The sequence below is a fragment of the Anguilla rostrata genome, chromosome 18 (genome assembly GCF_018555375.3).
Source record: "Anguilla rostrata isolate EN2019 chromosome 18, ASM1855537v3, whole genome shotgun sequence".
NCBI classification, from domain to species: Eukaryota; Metazoa; Chordata; class Actinopteri; order Anguilliformes; family Anguillidae; genus Anguilla; species Anguilla rostrata.
Genome location: NC_057950.1, coordinates 17,768,514 through 17,784,898, shown reverse-complemented (window position 1 = coordinate 17,784,898; position 16,385 = coordinate 17,768,514). Strand labels below are relative to the sequence as shown.

The 16,385-nt window shown below is 45.8% G+C and overlaps 1 protein-coding gene across 1 annotated transcript in view; it reads left to right on the top strand.

The window, feature by feature from the left end:
* The window catches only part of LOC135245237 (cilia- and flagella-associated protein 46), a 49,839-nt gene extending 34,278 nt beyond the window's left edge, over nucleotides 1-15,561 (top strand). The window contains exons 48-60 of the mRNA XM_064318153.1: nucleotides 1,052-1,248; nucleotides 1,668-1,771; nucleotides 3,650-3,726; nucleotides 5,331-5,498; nucleotides 7,707-7,786; nucleotides 8,199-8,259; nucleotides 8,643-8,678; nucleotides 9,973-10,075; nucleotides 10,384-10,496; nucleotides 12,752-12,833; nucleotides 13,133-13,269; nucleotides 13,898-14,014; nucleotides 14,183-15,561. Of these exons, the coding sequence (XP_064174223.1) occupies nucleotides 1,052-1,248; nucleotides 1,668-1,771; nucleotides 3,650-3,726; nucleotides 5,331-5,498; nucleotides 7,707-7,786; nucleotides 8,199-8,259; nucleotides 8,643-8,678; nucleotides 9,973-10,075; nucleotides 10,384-10,496; nucleotides 12,752-12,833; nucleotides 13,133-13,269; nucleotides 13,898-14,014; nucleotides 14,183-14,292 (1,385 nt within the window). The 3' untranslated portion in view covers nucleotides 14,293-15,561. The remainder of the gene's footprint in view (nucleotides 1-1,051; nucleotides 1,249-1,667; nucleotides 1,772-3,649; nucleotides 3,727-5,330; nucleotides 5,499-7,706; nucleotides 7,787-8,198; nucleotides 8,260-8,642; nucleotides 8,679-9,972; nucleotides 10,076-10,383; nucleotides 10,497-12,751; nucleotides 12,834-13,132; nucleotides 13,270-13,897; nucleotides 14,015-14,182) is intronic.
* The last annotated feature ends 824 nt before the right edge of the window (nucleotides 15,562-16,385 follow it).

Genomic DNA, 16,385 nt, shown 5'->3' with positions numbered 1-16,385 from the left:
TCACCCTTACTCTGCGGCTGCCCGCACTGCCAGCTCAGCCAGCCTGGTTTTAGGACCACACCAAAAACCCTGCTGCCCTCCAGGACCGGGACCGGGAAGCCTGGCATTGTAACGCGCTGAGCGTATTAGCATTAGCATCGGCGCCCAGTTTTATCATATGGCCCCGCGTGACAGCGTCAAGGGCTCGTAGCCATGCAAAAACGGCTTCATTTTTCAAACGGGCGCCTTGGGGGAATTGGCGGAGGATAAATAAACATGCGCTCGCATCCTTGGGCCGCGCGGCTCACGCGTAGCTGGCATGTACAGTGAGGAGACGCGCGGCTCACACGTAGCTGGCACGTACAGTGAGGAGACGCGCGGCTCACGCGTAGCTGGCACGTACAGTGAGGAGACGCGCGGCTCACGCGTAGCTGGCATGTACAGTGAGGAGACGCGCGGCTCACGCGTAGCTGGCATGTACAGTGAGGAGACGCGCGGCTCACGCGTAGCTGGCATGTACAGTGAGGAGACGCGCGGCTCACGCGTAGCCGGCATGTACAGTGAGGAGACGCGCGGCTCACGCGTAGCTGGCACGTACAGTGAGGAGACGCACGGCTCACACGTAGCTGGCATGTACAGTGAGGAGACGCGCGGCTCACGCGTAGCTGGCATGTACAGTGAGGAGACGCGCGGCTCACGCGTAGCTGGCATGTACAGTGAGGAGACGCGCGGCTCACGCGTAGCTGGCATGTACAGTGAGGAGACGCGCGGCTCACGCGTAGCTGGCATGTACAGTGAGGAGACGCGCGGCTCACGCGTAGCTGGCATGTACAGTGAGGAGACGCGCGGCGGGAGGGAGCCGAATGCTGAGAGGGACATCAGGCTCGCAGGACGCCAAGGTTAAGCAGCCCCTCGGACACAAACAAGCCACGCTTCCAGCTGCGGGTGGAGGGACGCATGCCGATGCAGCACGCAGCCTTTCCTGCGACCAGCGGGGGGTGTGGGGGTGGGATGGGGGTGTTAGAAGGACAGGCCTCTCTGGGATCTGTTACAGCCCCGCCCTTGTGTACAGCAGGCACGCTGGACTGCAGCGGGGTCGCTAAGGTCAGTGCGTGCCCGGCGACCCTCTCTGGCCTCCGGGAGCGCGCCCGCTCCTTCAAACGGGAGGCCGCGCGGTCGCTGGCGAGGGAGGAGAGCCAGCCTGGTGGGAACTGGGGCGTGGCCCGAGGCGGAGCCATGGCCGAAGGCCACGCGATGACATCACACCCGGTGAGCTTCGTGTTTTCGTCTCTTCCATAAATACCAAAACAACAAGCACATAATGGTCGGTACTCCTCATCCAGCAGTTATCAGCCTCCATTTTGTCTGTTCTTGACATTATAGTCCGTTACTGTTGCTGTGAAACGTCTCAGTCACAGCAAAATCTCAGCGGAATCTCAGTGGAAGTACCTGGGATTGCAGGGAAGTCTGAACACCGACAAATGAAATGCCGTGATTGGCTCCCAAATTGCGTGGCGACTTGTAGGAGCACCTAGCTTGCTTCTCCCAACCTACTAATGTCCTCAGAGTTGTATATAGTTCTGAGAAATGATGAGATTCATCTGTGTTGTAGCCAGAGTCTGGAGGATGGCTCTACCTTGCAGAACATCTCATAACCTCCTTCTTTGTCTCCTCTTCTCCATGTGCAGAGAAATGTGCAGAGTGAAGTGGCATCTCATTTCAACACTCTTGTGCAAGACATGGAGGGGTATCTGCACCCCCTTCTCTCTCAGTTTGCCCTGCCCTGGGTCAGGTGAGTGGATGGGAAGTTAATGCAGTAAATGCCCACTGGGTTATGACATTATCAGCTCTGCAGACCAAGCTAGACGTGGCTCATCCATATACTGTATTCTGCTGCTTTTCAGATACTGCAGTGTATACATTTTTAATTTACGTTTGTGTGAAGTGTATTTACCATGACATTTTCAAAAATGTTTACATTGACGATTGGATTGTAGCATAATCTATTCCCGTAAGGCATGACCCCCTCCCCCCATGATTTGACACAGGCTTTTGTCAATGATTAGAGCACATTCTGTCACTTCTGGTTTCTGAACACTAACTGCCAACGCCTCACATTTGAGTGTTTTTTTTCCAGCAAAGCAAAACTGACTAATTACGAGTCAAACTGTCATTTATTTAAAAGGCCTGAAAGCATGTGACTCTCAGGCCAGGTTGATTACAAATTGGAATGAAACAAAAAGCTCCCCTAATCAGTTAAAAGTTGGCCTGCGCTGCGGGCCCTGTGGCTGGGCGTGGCTGTTTCGCGGTTCAGCAGCTGTGGGTAGGCTGCTCCTCAGCTAGCGGGGCTGTGACCAGCTAGCGTAGCGCAACCTGACAGGAGCCGAGTCTGCCGCAGAACCTGCTGCATAGGGGTGGGAATCACAGGGTGAAATACGCTGCCAGCAATACAGGGGATTCTGCAATACGCAATATATTGCAAGACAGTCATCTGCAATACATGTGTGCCTGAAGAAGATATAATACCCCTACAAAGGCTAAATTATTTTTTAAAAAGCAGGAATCATGCTATATTCACTATATTTTGGAGTGGTGTCAGTTTCATACAATTTTAGACGATGGAGATGAAACAGTGTAAAACAGTGCATGGAGTCTTACAGCAACATGTGCACCTCTGCCATCAATCCAATGTAAAACCATAAACTGGCAAAAGGCCAAACTGTCAGAAAGCAGAACGGTCCCGGAGTTAAAATATCTGAACTGAGGATACAAACATGCCTCATAGTAGCTCAAATCTTTTCAATCTGTGCTAATTAAGTTTAGCAGAAAACTCAATGTAAAAAAAAAAGTGTTTTACTGTTTTCCTATTAAAGTATAGCTGCTGTTTTGCAGCAAATGGAGTAGATGATAGGAAACGCACTGAGACCATTTTGACACAAAAACAAATTGATTTTTGTTACGTTTTTTGTTTTTATGTTTGTGTGACAGTGAACCTAGCATAAGGCTGGCTTGCTACTTAACTAGAATGAGGTTGCTAGGTAGTATCTATGGTTTGGGGTATTTCCTGGAATTGTAAAGTAAGGTTTCCATTATATTATAAACGAATGCTTTATTTATGGGATGGCAGTGGCTGTTTTACAGATGTTTGTCTTACTCTCATGTGTTGCTTGGGAAACAGCACCTCTTTTGCTAATAACCTTTCATTTTGAATGCAAAATATCAAATATAAGTGCTCATTTTTTCATAAGTTTAACGATTCACAACTATGGTACAGACGGGATAATCCATGATGAGATGTGCAGTTATGATTTTAATGGACTCTGTGGAGGATGGCTCTTCACCTCCTCATCACCTCATAACAAAAATTACATGCATTATAAAACACATATTTAGATAAAATTCTTTGTGCCACTGTATCGATACTGTATTGCAGAAAAAAGTAATTGCAGTACTGTGCTGTATCAGTGTCTGTGAGATGTTTGGGGGTGTCTCAGTGTGAGATCTTTAGAGGGTTGTGAGGTGGAGTAGTTTTTCCTGGTCTAAATGTTTTAAAGGCAAGAGCTTGTACCTGCTGATCATCATAGGCAACGCCTGGAGGCCTGCTAATCCCTGTGAATGTGTGTCCTCACACTCTGAGCCTCACCTTTGACCTTTTCTCTGTGCCCCTCAGGGGTCGGGCCCCCTCCGCACACCTCACAGAAGGCGCCAGACCCACAGAGAGGGAGGAGAGGTCCGTGAGCGACAAGGGTACGCACCGCACCCGCCGACCGCACCTCGCCCAGCGAGCTCCGCCTGGCCGCACGCGTGCAGGGCCCGGTCTTTATCCCCCGGAATCCCCACACTATGCCGAGAGCAGCGCTCTTCCCCCCGAGCACGCAGGGACCGGAGCGCTGCTCTTAAAACCGCTCACATGCATCAAAGCACGGCTGCCTGTTCCTGACGCTTCGCCAGTTTTAAGCCCATTGCCTGGACGGCTCTTTGTCACAAATCGAGAAATCCATACAGACCCCGGCCGAATTGGAACTGAAGGCCTGGAGGCGGCAATTAGAGGGGGAACAGATTGTCAATGCTTTGGTTATGGATCAAGATTAAAATTTAATGAGTATTGAAATAAATCCTTGGTGGCCATTATGGATGGATGTCAGATTTCTTCACGTTCTAGTAACCCAAAGCGTTTGCTGCACGCAACCTCTGGGGGTAAAAAAACAAATGCTGGCCCGGGATGTGCATTCGGCCATATGGAAACACGGGAGTTGTGGCTGGGTGTTGAAGCTTTCAGGCCTGTGGTCTGATTGATTTCTTCATTTATAATTGTGTGATTATGTACAGGATTGTGCAGGTAAGGGACATACCAGACAGAAATACAAGGAAATAATGTTTAGCGATGTGTGCAAGTATGTAAATGGAGGCTTTCCTCTCAACTTTTCTCTCAAAGATGGTAATACCCAGTTTGCAGTGATCTAGTCTCTGTGCTGTATATTAGACCAGCAGTGATCTAGTCTCTGTGCTGTATATTAGACCAGCAGTGATCTAGTCTCTGTGCTGTATATTAGACCAGCAGTGATCTAGTCTCTGTGCTGTATATTAGACCAGCAGTGATCTAGTCTCTGTGCTGTATATTAGACCAGCAGTGATCTAGTCTGGTGTATATTAGACCAGCAGTGATCTAGTCTCTGTGCTGTATATTAGACCAGCAGTGATCTAGTCTCTGTGCTTTTATATTAGACCAGCAGTGATCTAGTCTCTGTGCTGTATATTAGACCAGCAGTGATCTAGTCTCTGTGCTGTATATTAGACCAGCAGTGATCTAGTCTCTGTGCTGTATATTAGACCAGCAGTGATCTAGTCTCTGTGCTGTATATTAGACCAGGAGTGATCTAGTCTCTGTGCTGTATATTAGACCAGGAGTGGTCCAGTCTCTGTGCTGTAAGTTGGGTCAGCAGTGATCTAGTCTCTGTGCTGTATATTAGACCAGGAGTGGTCCAGTCTCTGTGCTGTAAGTTGGGTCAGCAGTGATCTAGTCTCTGTGCTGTATATTAGACCGCAGTGATCTGTCTCTGTGCGTTTTAGACCAGCAGTGATCTCAGTCTTTGTGCTGTATATTAGACCAGGAGTGATCAGTTCTGTGGTATTTGACCAGGAGTGATCTAGTTCTGTGCTTATATAGACAGGGGATCTAGCTCTGTGTCGTATTTAGCTACAGTGTCCAGTCTCTGTGCTGTAATTAGACCAGGTGATCTAGCTCTTGCTGATATTGACCAGCAGTGGTCCCGTCTCTGCTGCTCAGTTGGTCAGCAGTGATCTAGTCTCTGTGCAGGGCTGTAGTATGTGTGCTGTGTGTTTCTCTGCAGAGCGATCTCCAGTGGACCCGGGTGCGAGTGTGGTTCTGCTGGTGGACAGTATGCTGATGGATCTGCCCCTGGAGGCTCTTAGCATCCTGCAGGGGGAGGGGGTGAGCTCTGTGTCCCGGGACTTCTGCTTACAGCTGCTGCACGCTCGCCTGCAGAGGGACGAATCAGGTGAGCCCCCAGCTCTGCACCCCTCTCTCCTGTCCAACGCCAGCTACTCTCTGCACTGCTCCAGGGACTGCTGCTCTGATTATTGCTTCACACTGCTGCTCTGACCCCTGGTCCACACTGCTACTCTGACCACTGCTCCACACTGATACTGTCTCCACTGCTCCAGGGACTGCTGCTCTGATTACTGCTTCACACTGCAGCTCTGACCGCTGGTCCACACTGCTACTCTGACCACTGCTCCACACTGATACTCTCTCCACTGCTCCAGGGACTGCTGCTCTGATTACTGCTTCACACTGCAGCTCTGACCGCTGGTCCACACTGCTACTCTGACCACTGCTCCACACTGATACTCTCTCCACTGCTCCAGGGACTGCTGCTCTGATTACTGCTTCACACTGCAGCTCTGACCGCTGGTCCACACTGCTACTCTGACCACTGCTCCACACTGATACTCTCTCCACTGCTCCAGGGACTGCTGCTCTGATTACTGCTTCACACTGCGGCTCTGACCGCTGGTCCACACTGCTACTCTGACCACTGCTCCACACTGATACTCTCTCCACTGCTCCAGGGACTGCTGCTCTGATTACTGCTTCACACTGCAGCTCTGACCGCTGGTCCACACTGTTGCTGTCTTTTTTCTTTTTCTGTTTTTAAACTGTAAATTTGACTTTTGGCGCATGGCCATGGAAGTCATGTGGTCTTTCAGTCAGGCTTAAACACTTCCACGGGTTTCTGTTTCATGTTTGTTAATCTGTTTATACACCACCAAATTTTTTGAATCCCTCCTGATAAAATTTGAGTACTAATAATAACATAAAACAAGAGTTCATCTCGGATTCAGCTCCCTAATCTCTTTAAAATTCATAATGACAAAGTGCTTTTTATAGCGTGAGATTAGAGCATTTTGTACATTGCAATCGCAGTAATTCATTTGTCCTTGTTAAATTCACATCACAGGACATTTAACTGGCACTGGATGAAGGCCAAAGCAAAGTGATCAGGACTCAGTCTCCTTGTCACCCAGAAAAGAGAGGAAGAGTACAAACAAAGTTTTTAAAAATCCCAGTATTCAGCGCAGATGCACAAAGAAACAACATTTGTGAATTTATATAGTGCCTTTCAGGATCTCATTGGGGCTTACTGTGATTCACCACCGCCAATATGTTTCACCTGCTGGGGTGATGCATGGCAGCCATTTTGTGTTAAAAAACTGACCAAAAAGAGGAGGAAGGGTCATTTAGTGTGCTGAGATTGACAGATGGGCTCTATCACCTCTGCTTACGGACATAATGTAGCATAACTGTTTAGGTTATTGTACTGCTATCCTTGGTTTACTGTGCATTATTTCTCTTCTTTATTTTTTGGATTCAATGACAGAAGGTCTTATATTTTAATGTAGAAATATTAGATTCTAGGAGACTTGCTTGTTCCCTTGGGTTATCTTTCAGAAGTGTAATTTGCTAAAAGAGGATGATTAATTGTCAACGGGGCTGGATTCAGAGTCTCTAAATCCTAAATTGTGAATAGATCCTACATACCCCCACAGGTTATATTGAAATTTTCCTGCAAAAAGTGCACTTGTCTGCAGTTAAAGACAAGACTGTTCTCCACTCAGTCTTCTCCCGTGTGGTGGACGTGGAGCTGGATGAAGTTCTGAAGGGGGCTATCCAAGGATATGAGAGAGCTCGGGGGAAAGAGCACGTATGCGGGCGTTCATGACGCCTCTTAGCGAGGCAGGTCCTTAAGGAGGTCGAGCCCCTCTCTTCTGCATCGCTGCTGGTGCTAGAGGTTAACTGCTAAATCTGTGAGAAAGCAGCAGAATCCTCAGAAATTTCATTTTAGTCTCTCTTCACCCGAATGCCACTCCAGCGTTGGGTTTACTTTTGAAGTTCTTTTTTTGTTTTGTTTGTTTGCTTTTTGTTTGTTTTTTTGCAGTTGAAACGGTAGGAGCAGTTCCTAGTTTGGATGCCGCAGTCTGCACAGAGAGTAACAACTGTGACAGATAGCAGGGTTATTTAATTATACAGAAAAGTTTTTTTTAATTATTATTATTATTCGCACAGACATTAATCCCGGTGTATTAATTTGGCGCCCAGGTGAGTGTGAAGATTGCGTCTGAGCGTGGGCGTTCTGGTTTCTGCTTGGTCACTGAGACGGCGGGGCTCGGGGCCTTGCTGGAAATGTCACTGCTGTTTGTTCCAGCTGAAAGCGAGAGCAGGAAGGACGCGCGCGGCGGGAGAGGGGCGAAGACGCGCGGAGATCAGAGCAAGGCCTTCAAAGGGGTGAGCTCTGCTCATTCATCTGGCTGTGGGAGATAGAGCTGCACACCCTCGTTCACCAGCACAGCCTTTTAACTGCGCTTTTTTCAATCAGTGACATAATGCGCTGTTAATAATTATCCCGCATTTTGAGTTCAAATAGGATTTACATATCATTTCTTCTCCATCCCCCTCTATTTCTGCCTTTGTCTCTACACCCTCTCTCTCCTCTCTCTCTCTCTCTCACTTTCTCCCCCTCTCTTTCTTTCTCTTTCTCTGGCCATGTTTCCTTGTGTCTTTCTCTTTGACTCCATCCATCTCTTGCTCTCTCCTTCTTTCTCCATTTATCTCTTAATCTCCTCCCCTCTTTCTCTGCGTGTGTGTTACAGAATGTGTGTGACGTGTGCTTGCTCACGGGTCGTATTTTGTTACCCAGGTGCCTGTGAATAGAGTGCTTCCTCCGGACGCCCTTCCTGTGGACGCGCACAATGTCAAGTGTATCCTTCTGCAGCTCACGCAGAGGCCCTCACGTGGTCTTAGCCTCGCTAGCTGTTCAAAACGGTCACAAATATCCCTTTAGCCTTACACTACACAGCCATTTCTTCATACACAGGACTTAGGCATGTGTATTTTTTTCATTGCTAGTAAAAATGCATCCTAAATGAGAAGAACCTTAAAGCTGCTTAGTAAATGTGGACTGTAAGCAAGTGTTGTGTGCTGTGTGAAGCCCATGTTTGGCTACCTGTGCAGTGATGACAGACAGCTGTACATTACATACAAGTGTACTACATAAACAGGAGGAAAGCAGGCAGGGATGGAAGCCAAGCCTTCCTGTTTGTAACTTTTTATCCAAAGAGCATTCCTATACATATTCCTGTAGATGTGGTAGACCCTTACAATGAAGCAGGAGACACTGGTAAGCAAATAGTCCGGCAGATTTGTGTCTTATTTAGTAATAAAAAGGGAAGGCCATGCACTGGTATATCAGCAACCGATCGAGTGTTCCATTCAGTGAGTGGGACTTTGTTACATTTGTTACATTGTTATATTTACTTGACATGTTCAACTGCAATGGTGAAATGTGTATAGCATGACCATTTATGTCACAGGTGGCAGCTGTGGCATCTAATGATGCCATTGCATATCACCCTGTGCTGGTGTGGGTGACAGATGTGAACTGGCTGCGAGGACAAAATACGAAATGCTGCTCATATTTTGCTTGTGACAAAAAGTGACATTCTGCACAGCTTCTGTGAATGCACCAAATCAAAATGACACTTTGATGTAGTATCTAGCAGCACTCTACGGGTCTGCATTAACCAGCTGTTCTTAGTTCCAGACATAATCAGCCGCTGTTTTCCAGTGGGTACAGTGGAGCATGTACTTTCTGCCTTTAATGCCAGTATTGGTGCGCCCTGAAGCCATGGCTGGGTCAGGGAGGAAAGGTTCACTGATACAGTACATGTCAGTTTGGGGGATATTCCAGGATAAGACTCATCAACTTTTATGCATTTTTATTTCATCACTCATAAAATCCACTCTATAAATAGGGATGTTATATCGTTTCATTGCAACTTTTATATCCTTTCCTTATAAATGGCTTTTTGAATGTCATGCATTAAACTAGAAGGCAGAGGTTTTAGTTTTATGTTTTATTTATTTATTTCATTTATTTATTCTTTTTTTGTGCCAGAAGACCTTGGAGAGCTGTGCGGAGAGAATTCTCCGTGATTAATGTTCTGTTTTCTGAAATGTGTCAGGGTGTAAAATGTCTGTACCTCCCTGTTTCCCTCTCCACTAAAATGTCATTTTAGTCTAATTTGTTTCCCCTTCCTGAATCCGGTTTTTCTCTCAGAATACACTGTGCATTACTCCTGTGTCAAATGCATTCATTTGCTAAATTAATTAGCAAAAAAAAAAAAAAATATATATATATATATATATATATATATATATATCTCCTGGGAACATGTTGAACATGGATTGGTGAAGTGCAGGTTTGCCTTAATTGTTTCGTACGGAAACAATTAGGCCCAAATGTAATCCATTAACAGTAATCATGACCAGCCAGGAGGTGAGTGAGTTCATTTCCGTCATAACATGGAAGGGACAACGCATCTCAGCAGAATGTCGTTCTGTGAAATGTGACTTTCCCCACTGGCGTGGGCTGAAGCTGCCGCCTGTTACCGTCTCCTTTCCCCACTCTACAGGAGGGGCCGGCCCCGTGCAGGGAATGAGGCGGATCTTAGAGGTGTACGGACAGCAGACCACCTCACTGTGGGAGGGGATTTTGGGCCCAGAGCACGCCCCCAGGTCAGTGTCATGTGACCACGGTCGATTATCAGGTGTAAAATGGGTTGGGGGTCAATGGGAGGAGGAATATTCTTTATTATCATTACTCACCTTCAGTTCTACACTGTCCTCTGCTTTATAATTCCATCTTTGGTTGTGAACGCTCATCATAAACACATTGTTGTAAGTAATTGTGAATGTAGACGGATTCCCCTGACAGTATTGTCTGATTATTTTTATTTCACCTCCCTTGCTGGTCTTATTGTTCAGTTGAGAGTGCAATATTGTCTAACTTATGGAGGAATTGTTGATTTGTCCTGGCCTTGTAGTCTGGATGAACTGGAACACCTGTTGACAAACTGCAGTGCCTTCATCTTTAATGGAACTGAACATTTCTTGGCCAACATCCCACCATCCAAGATAGTGTCCATGAAGCTTTCAGGTACATTAGTTGTAACGTTTAGCATTAGCATTCCTGTTGCAGTGAAAACCTGTCTAATGTCATTTTAATTCTAACTTATAAAGGATATTAATTTTTTCATTAATGATATTCATGAACGGCACATCTACATTTGAATAGCAGTAGCTATTAACATTTATCATAGGAGCCCACATTTATATTTTTAGGAGTACTTTTCATTCAAAGCCTCGATAAAATAAAACTCAGGCTCATCTTTTTGCTAATTCCAGTCTTGCCTTTCTGTTCTTTGTGCTGATAAGAGGTTTACATCTGGAAGTGTAGCCTCTGTAATTTTCTTCTGAGCAGTGTCCTGCAATACAATAACCATCCTGCCATCACTTTCTGATATCTTATGAGGACGAGCTGATTGCTGGCAGTTCATAAGTCCTCATAAGTAGTTTGTTTCTTCCATACTGGACATTTCATACTGTTAACCTTGGAAAACAAACATTTGGCAATAGCTATAATAATTTTTTTCTTTTCTTTCATCCACACAATAAATTTCTTGGTTGTCATACTCTGGCTCTCATCTGAAGTTTTCTTGTCTTACATCTTTGGCTTATAAAGTAGACTCTACAAAGGTTTCTACAGAATTCTTAGCCTAACAGAAAGTACCCTTGACCCCTCTCATGTTTTTCATAGGGAATATGAACTCTTGCCCTGGAAAAACTCTTGAACTGTAATAAGAACCAATACAGGAACTGCTTTGTCTTTGAGAATGAGAAACCAGCACCAGGGCTCAGGCAGATGACCCTTCCATACGTGCATGCACACACACGCACGCACGCTCACACAGGCTGTGTCTCAATAGGAAGTCAGCTGCCTTAGAAGGCAGCTTCTAAAGGCAGCATTTTCACTTGTCCTGGGTAGGCATGTCCCTAACCGAAGTCATCAAAAAATGCTAAGGTTTAAGGCGCACATTCTAAAATATTATTTCGATTAAATTTGAAGGCAAATAAATCTTTGCGATTACGTCAGGCTTCTCTCTTCCGTTAAATTATTCGCGGCTCAAACCAGTGAATCTGTGGAAATCTGAATATACAGTAAACTCAATTTGTTATATAATACACTGGAATAATGTGTTTAATGTTTTTAAGCCTCTGTGAGCCTTCACTGAACTAGCCAGATAACTTGCTAGTAATCACATTACTTTCCAACAGAACAGGCTAACAGTGGTAACTTGGCTTACATACAGCGAACATACTGAAATCATGATAGTCTCATTACAACTAAGAGAAGTAGCAGAACTAGTGGCTAGTTATGTAGTTAGCTGAACGCGAAAATTTAGTTCTCTTAAATCAGAATCAGGACAATTTCAGCTACAGTGACAGAATCCGTATTTATTCGCGTTGGATCTCTCAGTTGGAAGGTAAAACCCGTCAACTGTAACAGTAAACGCTGATCTCGTGTGGGTACGTGAACGCTCTCTTTCTGACGTGGTCCTGTCTTCAAAGTGCATCCCAAATTTGTTGCCTTTTGAGGTTCTTTTTCCGCAAGGACGCTGTCTTCAGGGAGAGCTCACTTCTGAGGAAGCAGGCAGCGAGGCAGCTGCCTTAGTTTTGGGACACAGCCACTGACATGCAGACAAACTAGAACACACATTAGCCTACATTTGAATGTACGGTACTAATATGTATATTTGACGAATAAGGTCCAATATGCACAAGATACTGGTGCAGTTTTTGTAGTAATTGTGTATTCTTGTACAGAGGGGAAAAAAACAATTTTACCCAACTGTCCCAGTACTTTTGCATTTAACTAAATATGACACATGGTCGTTCCTTGTTGAAATGTAGATTGGCTGGTTTTGATTTTGCGCAGTTCTGCCACTGTCAACTAAATGGTGAGAAAGACACAGCCCAGACTCATCTCTGAACAGCTGTCATGAGACAGTTCATCCTCTCACACCACAGACAGGCTGTAAGCACAGGGACGGTCAGCAGTGTCACTCATCTCCCATGGAGAAGGCAAGACTGACAGCATAGGCAGGATGTTGGGGTGACCGTGTCATTATTGGGGTGACCGCAGGATGTTGGGGTGACCGTGTCATTATTGGGGTGACCGTGCCGTTATTGATGAAGGCGGTGTTGGTCCAGCGTTTGAACATGGGGAGTCAGGGAGGTTATTTTACTGGAAGGGGGATTGGGAGCTCTGATAGTGTGTCACATTAAGAGTACAGGTATCCCCCCTATGTGAAGATGAGTTTGCAATGTCTGCACTGGGTTCTGCTCTTTCAGACTGCCAGATGGTCATGCTTTTTGACCAGGCACACACCAGCAGCAGTGCACTCAGGCAGACCAAGCTGGATGCGCTAAAGAGGTAATTAATGCACTTCCTGTTTCCTGTCTGTCATTCCCCCTCAGATACTCACAGAGCTCCCGCTGTGAATCTGTTATCCCTGCGTAGGACAAGAAGAATGTGCTAGAGGATCATGGGTATAAAGTACACAGGGGAAAGGAGAGTGGAAATTGACCTGTGGGGTTTATTAGACTTAGTGCTACTAGTCTTAGAAATCAAAAGTCTAGATGGGCTGAATGGTCATTTCAGTTTGTAAAATATTGTTGTGTTCTCATGGATGAAGGAGATGTGCCTAACTTACCCCTGCCCCCCCATTCCAGCCCTGGCCGGTTGGCCCTGGAGGGACCCCTGGGGACGGCGGCCCTCCTGAGCCTGGGCGGGGTCCGCACCATCACTCTCAACCAGTGGCACAGCACCTTCCAGAGGAACACGGGCGACATGGACGCCATGCTGGAGAGTAAGCTTTCCTCAGCACACACACTTCTCCCCAGGGACAGAACCTTAGGATGAAATCTCTCAGCTCTGACTGTAGGTGTATGAGCGTGTAGTACCTGAGGGCTGTGTGGTTGGCTGAAATCTCTCAGCTCTGACTGTAGGTGTATGAGGGTGTAGTACCCGAGGGTTGTGTGGTTGGCTGAAATCTCTCAGCTCTGACTGTAGGTGTATGAGGGTGTAGTACCCGAGGGTTGTGTGGTTGGCTGAAATCTCTCAGCTCTGACTGTAGGTGTATGAGGGTGTAGTACCCGAGGGTTGTGTGGTTGGCTGAAATCTCTCAGCTCTGACTGTAGGTGTATGAGGGTGTAGTACCCGAGGGTTGTGTGGTTGGCTGAAATCTCTTAGCTCTGACTGTAGGTGTATGAGCGTGTAGTACCTGAGGGCTGTTTGGTTGGCTGAAATCTCACAGCTCTGACTGTAGGTGTATGAGGGTGTAGTACCCGAGGGTTGTGTGGTTGGCTGAAATCTCTCAGCTCTGACTGTAGGTGTATGAGCGTGTAGTACCTGAGGGTTGTGTGGTTGGCTGAAATCTCTCAGCTCTGACTGTAGGTGTGTGAGGGTGTGGTATCTGAGCGTCCATTCCGCTGCAGGTCTGCTGAAGGTGGGCGTGGCCTCTGGCCAGGCTGTGCATGCACTGCGGAAGGGGACAGCACAGAGCTGCACTGTTTCTGAGGAGGGGGGAGAGTCAGGGGACGACTGTCGGAAAGGTACAGTCCGCCTCCTAACTGTGTGTGTGTGCCTGCATGTGCATGTGTGCATGCGAGTGAGTGTGTGTGTTTGCACGTGCACATGTGCATGTGTGTGTGCGTCTGTGTGTTTGTGTGTACGCAAGCAAGAAAGATTATTTCCTGGCTCATCCTTTCTCTCTGTTCCAGGGTCTGTAGGTCCAGAGTTGCCTGAAGTGACCAGGGGAAGTTCTCACTCTGCGTCACCCTTCGCTTTCAACCACATCATCTACGGCCTGCCTAATTTAGTCATGACATGATTCACTTCACATCTCTGACCTGCGCAGTTAGGTCATGACATGGGTCACTTAACATCCATGGCATGCGGAACTTAATCATGACATGACTTACTTCATATCTACTGTATGGCCTGCCTAATTTAGTCATGACATGATTCACTTCACATCTATGACCTTCTCAATCAGGTCATGACGTCACTCACTTAACATCTATGGCACACCCAATTTAATCATGACATGACTTATTTCATATCTACTGTACCGCCAGTCCACTTTAGTCATGAAAAAATTCCCGTATGTACATGATTTTGATAGATAGAAGTTTTTGTCTCAAAACTGATGGAATGGGCTTAGGTTTTATAGAACATATTTATTAATTGTCCATTTACAAACCATTGAACCAGCGTTTTCAGCTACAAAGTACGGATGACCTATGTGCTAAAGATATTGCACAATGTTATAAATGTGTCTTCTGAAAAAAAATATAAAAAGCATTTTTCATCTCTTATTGCTCTGTACAGAAATAAGACCCCTCAGTCACTGGCGCCAGGGAGACTGGCATGGTGGGGCCGTTGGCCACAGCTCTCTTTGTTGGGGCAGACCTCACTGTGTTTCAGTGCCCTTTTTTTTAACATTTATCCAGCCGCAGATATCAAACAGAAATGACCCAATAAAACTCCATAAAGACAGTAATCCCCAGGCTGGCTGGGGGGAGGGATGTGTTCCTGTTGTTTTGAGCGGTCATATTGCTATGGTTCCGTCCGGGAGCAAAGGTTTAGTTGCACTGCTTTGTTGATCCATTTTGTATTTGTACCGACTGGGGCACCTGGCAACACGCCTCACATCCATCGCCAGCAACGCCCAGCTGGTAACGGCGCTGGTTCATGCTAACGTTCATGCTAATGCCGCTTCAGGTGTGCGGAAACCAGACCATTATCAATGCATATTGCAGTGTGCATGCACTTTAAACCAATAGACAGAGCATTTTGTTGGGCACGCAGTATGAAGAGTAAATGTGTTCATATAGTCTGCATGTTTAGTACGGTCAAACACTTGCCAGGGTTGGAATTTTCTTTCTGTAATTTTCAAATAATCGTAATCCTTTCAACTTGACCCTCTAGTTCTAATGGGAATTATGGCAATTATAATAGCACTATCATATACTGATCATGATGTAATCAACCTGCAAATGTTGATGTTTATCTACCTGCTTTTACTGATATGCATTAACGACTTTGAATCCTTGCTAAAAAGCAATAATAATAAAGCTCTGCAATTTATTCATTGTGATTTATGTGGTGTGTGATTATTATTCCTCTTTTTTTTTTTGCTTTTTGTGGAATTATCTGCTTTGTTTACTTTTAGTACTTTTCTATCCAGCTCTTACACTTGTTTTAATATTTTATTTTTCATATTAGTTTTGACTTGTTTAATTTCAGTATTTTGCATTGTATGTATTTACTTACAGGGCCCCTCAAAATCTCAAGGTTTTATCGGTTTCTAAATGGATGAATGAATAAATATTAAACTTGAATGGTCGGCATTAAAGTGAACCGTCTTCACTGTCTGAGTCACATGCTTTAATGAATTATTTAGTCCATTGATTTATAACCTGCATATCTGGCACATTTATTTGATGTGCACTGGTAAAATAAGGGCTAAACTTTTGGGGTTTCATATATTTAAACAATTTTGAAAAGAATGATTGCTTTTTCCCTCATGAATGTGTGCACAGACTGTGCACTTATGTGTGCGTGCGTGTGTATTCGTTCATGTGCGTGTCTGTGTGTTTGTGCGTCTACCTCTCTTTGGATGTTTGGTGGCCCAGCGGGTGTTCTGCCGTGTGTGTGTGTGTGTGTGTGCTCACGCATGCATGCGTGTGTATTCGTTCACGTGCGTGTTCGTGTGTTTTTGCGTCTACCTCTCCTTGGATGTTAAATGGCCCAACAGGTATTTTGCCTGTTAAACTCTTTGGCTGATTAAAGTTGCTAATCTTATCTTTATTGATCTTGTACTGACAGCGGTGCAAGAGCTTATCTGGTTTCCAAGTGTCTGACACTTCCCATGGCTCAGCGGAGTTAGGGAGGCATTATTGCATGGAAACCTGCCGTGTA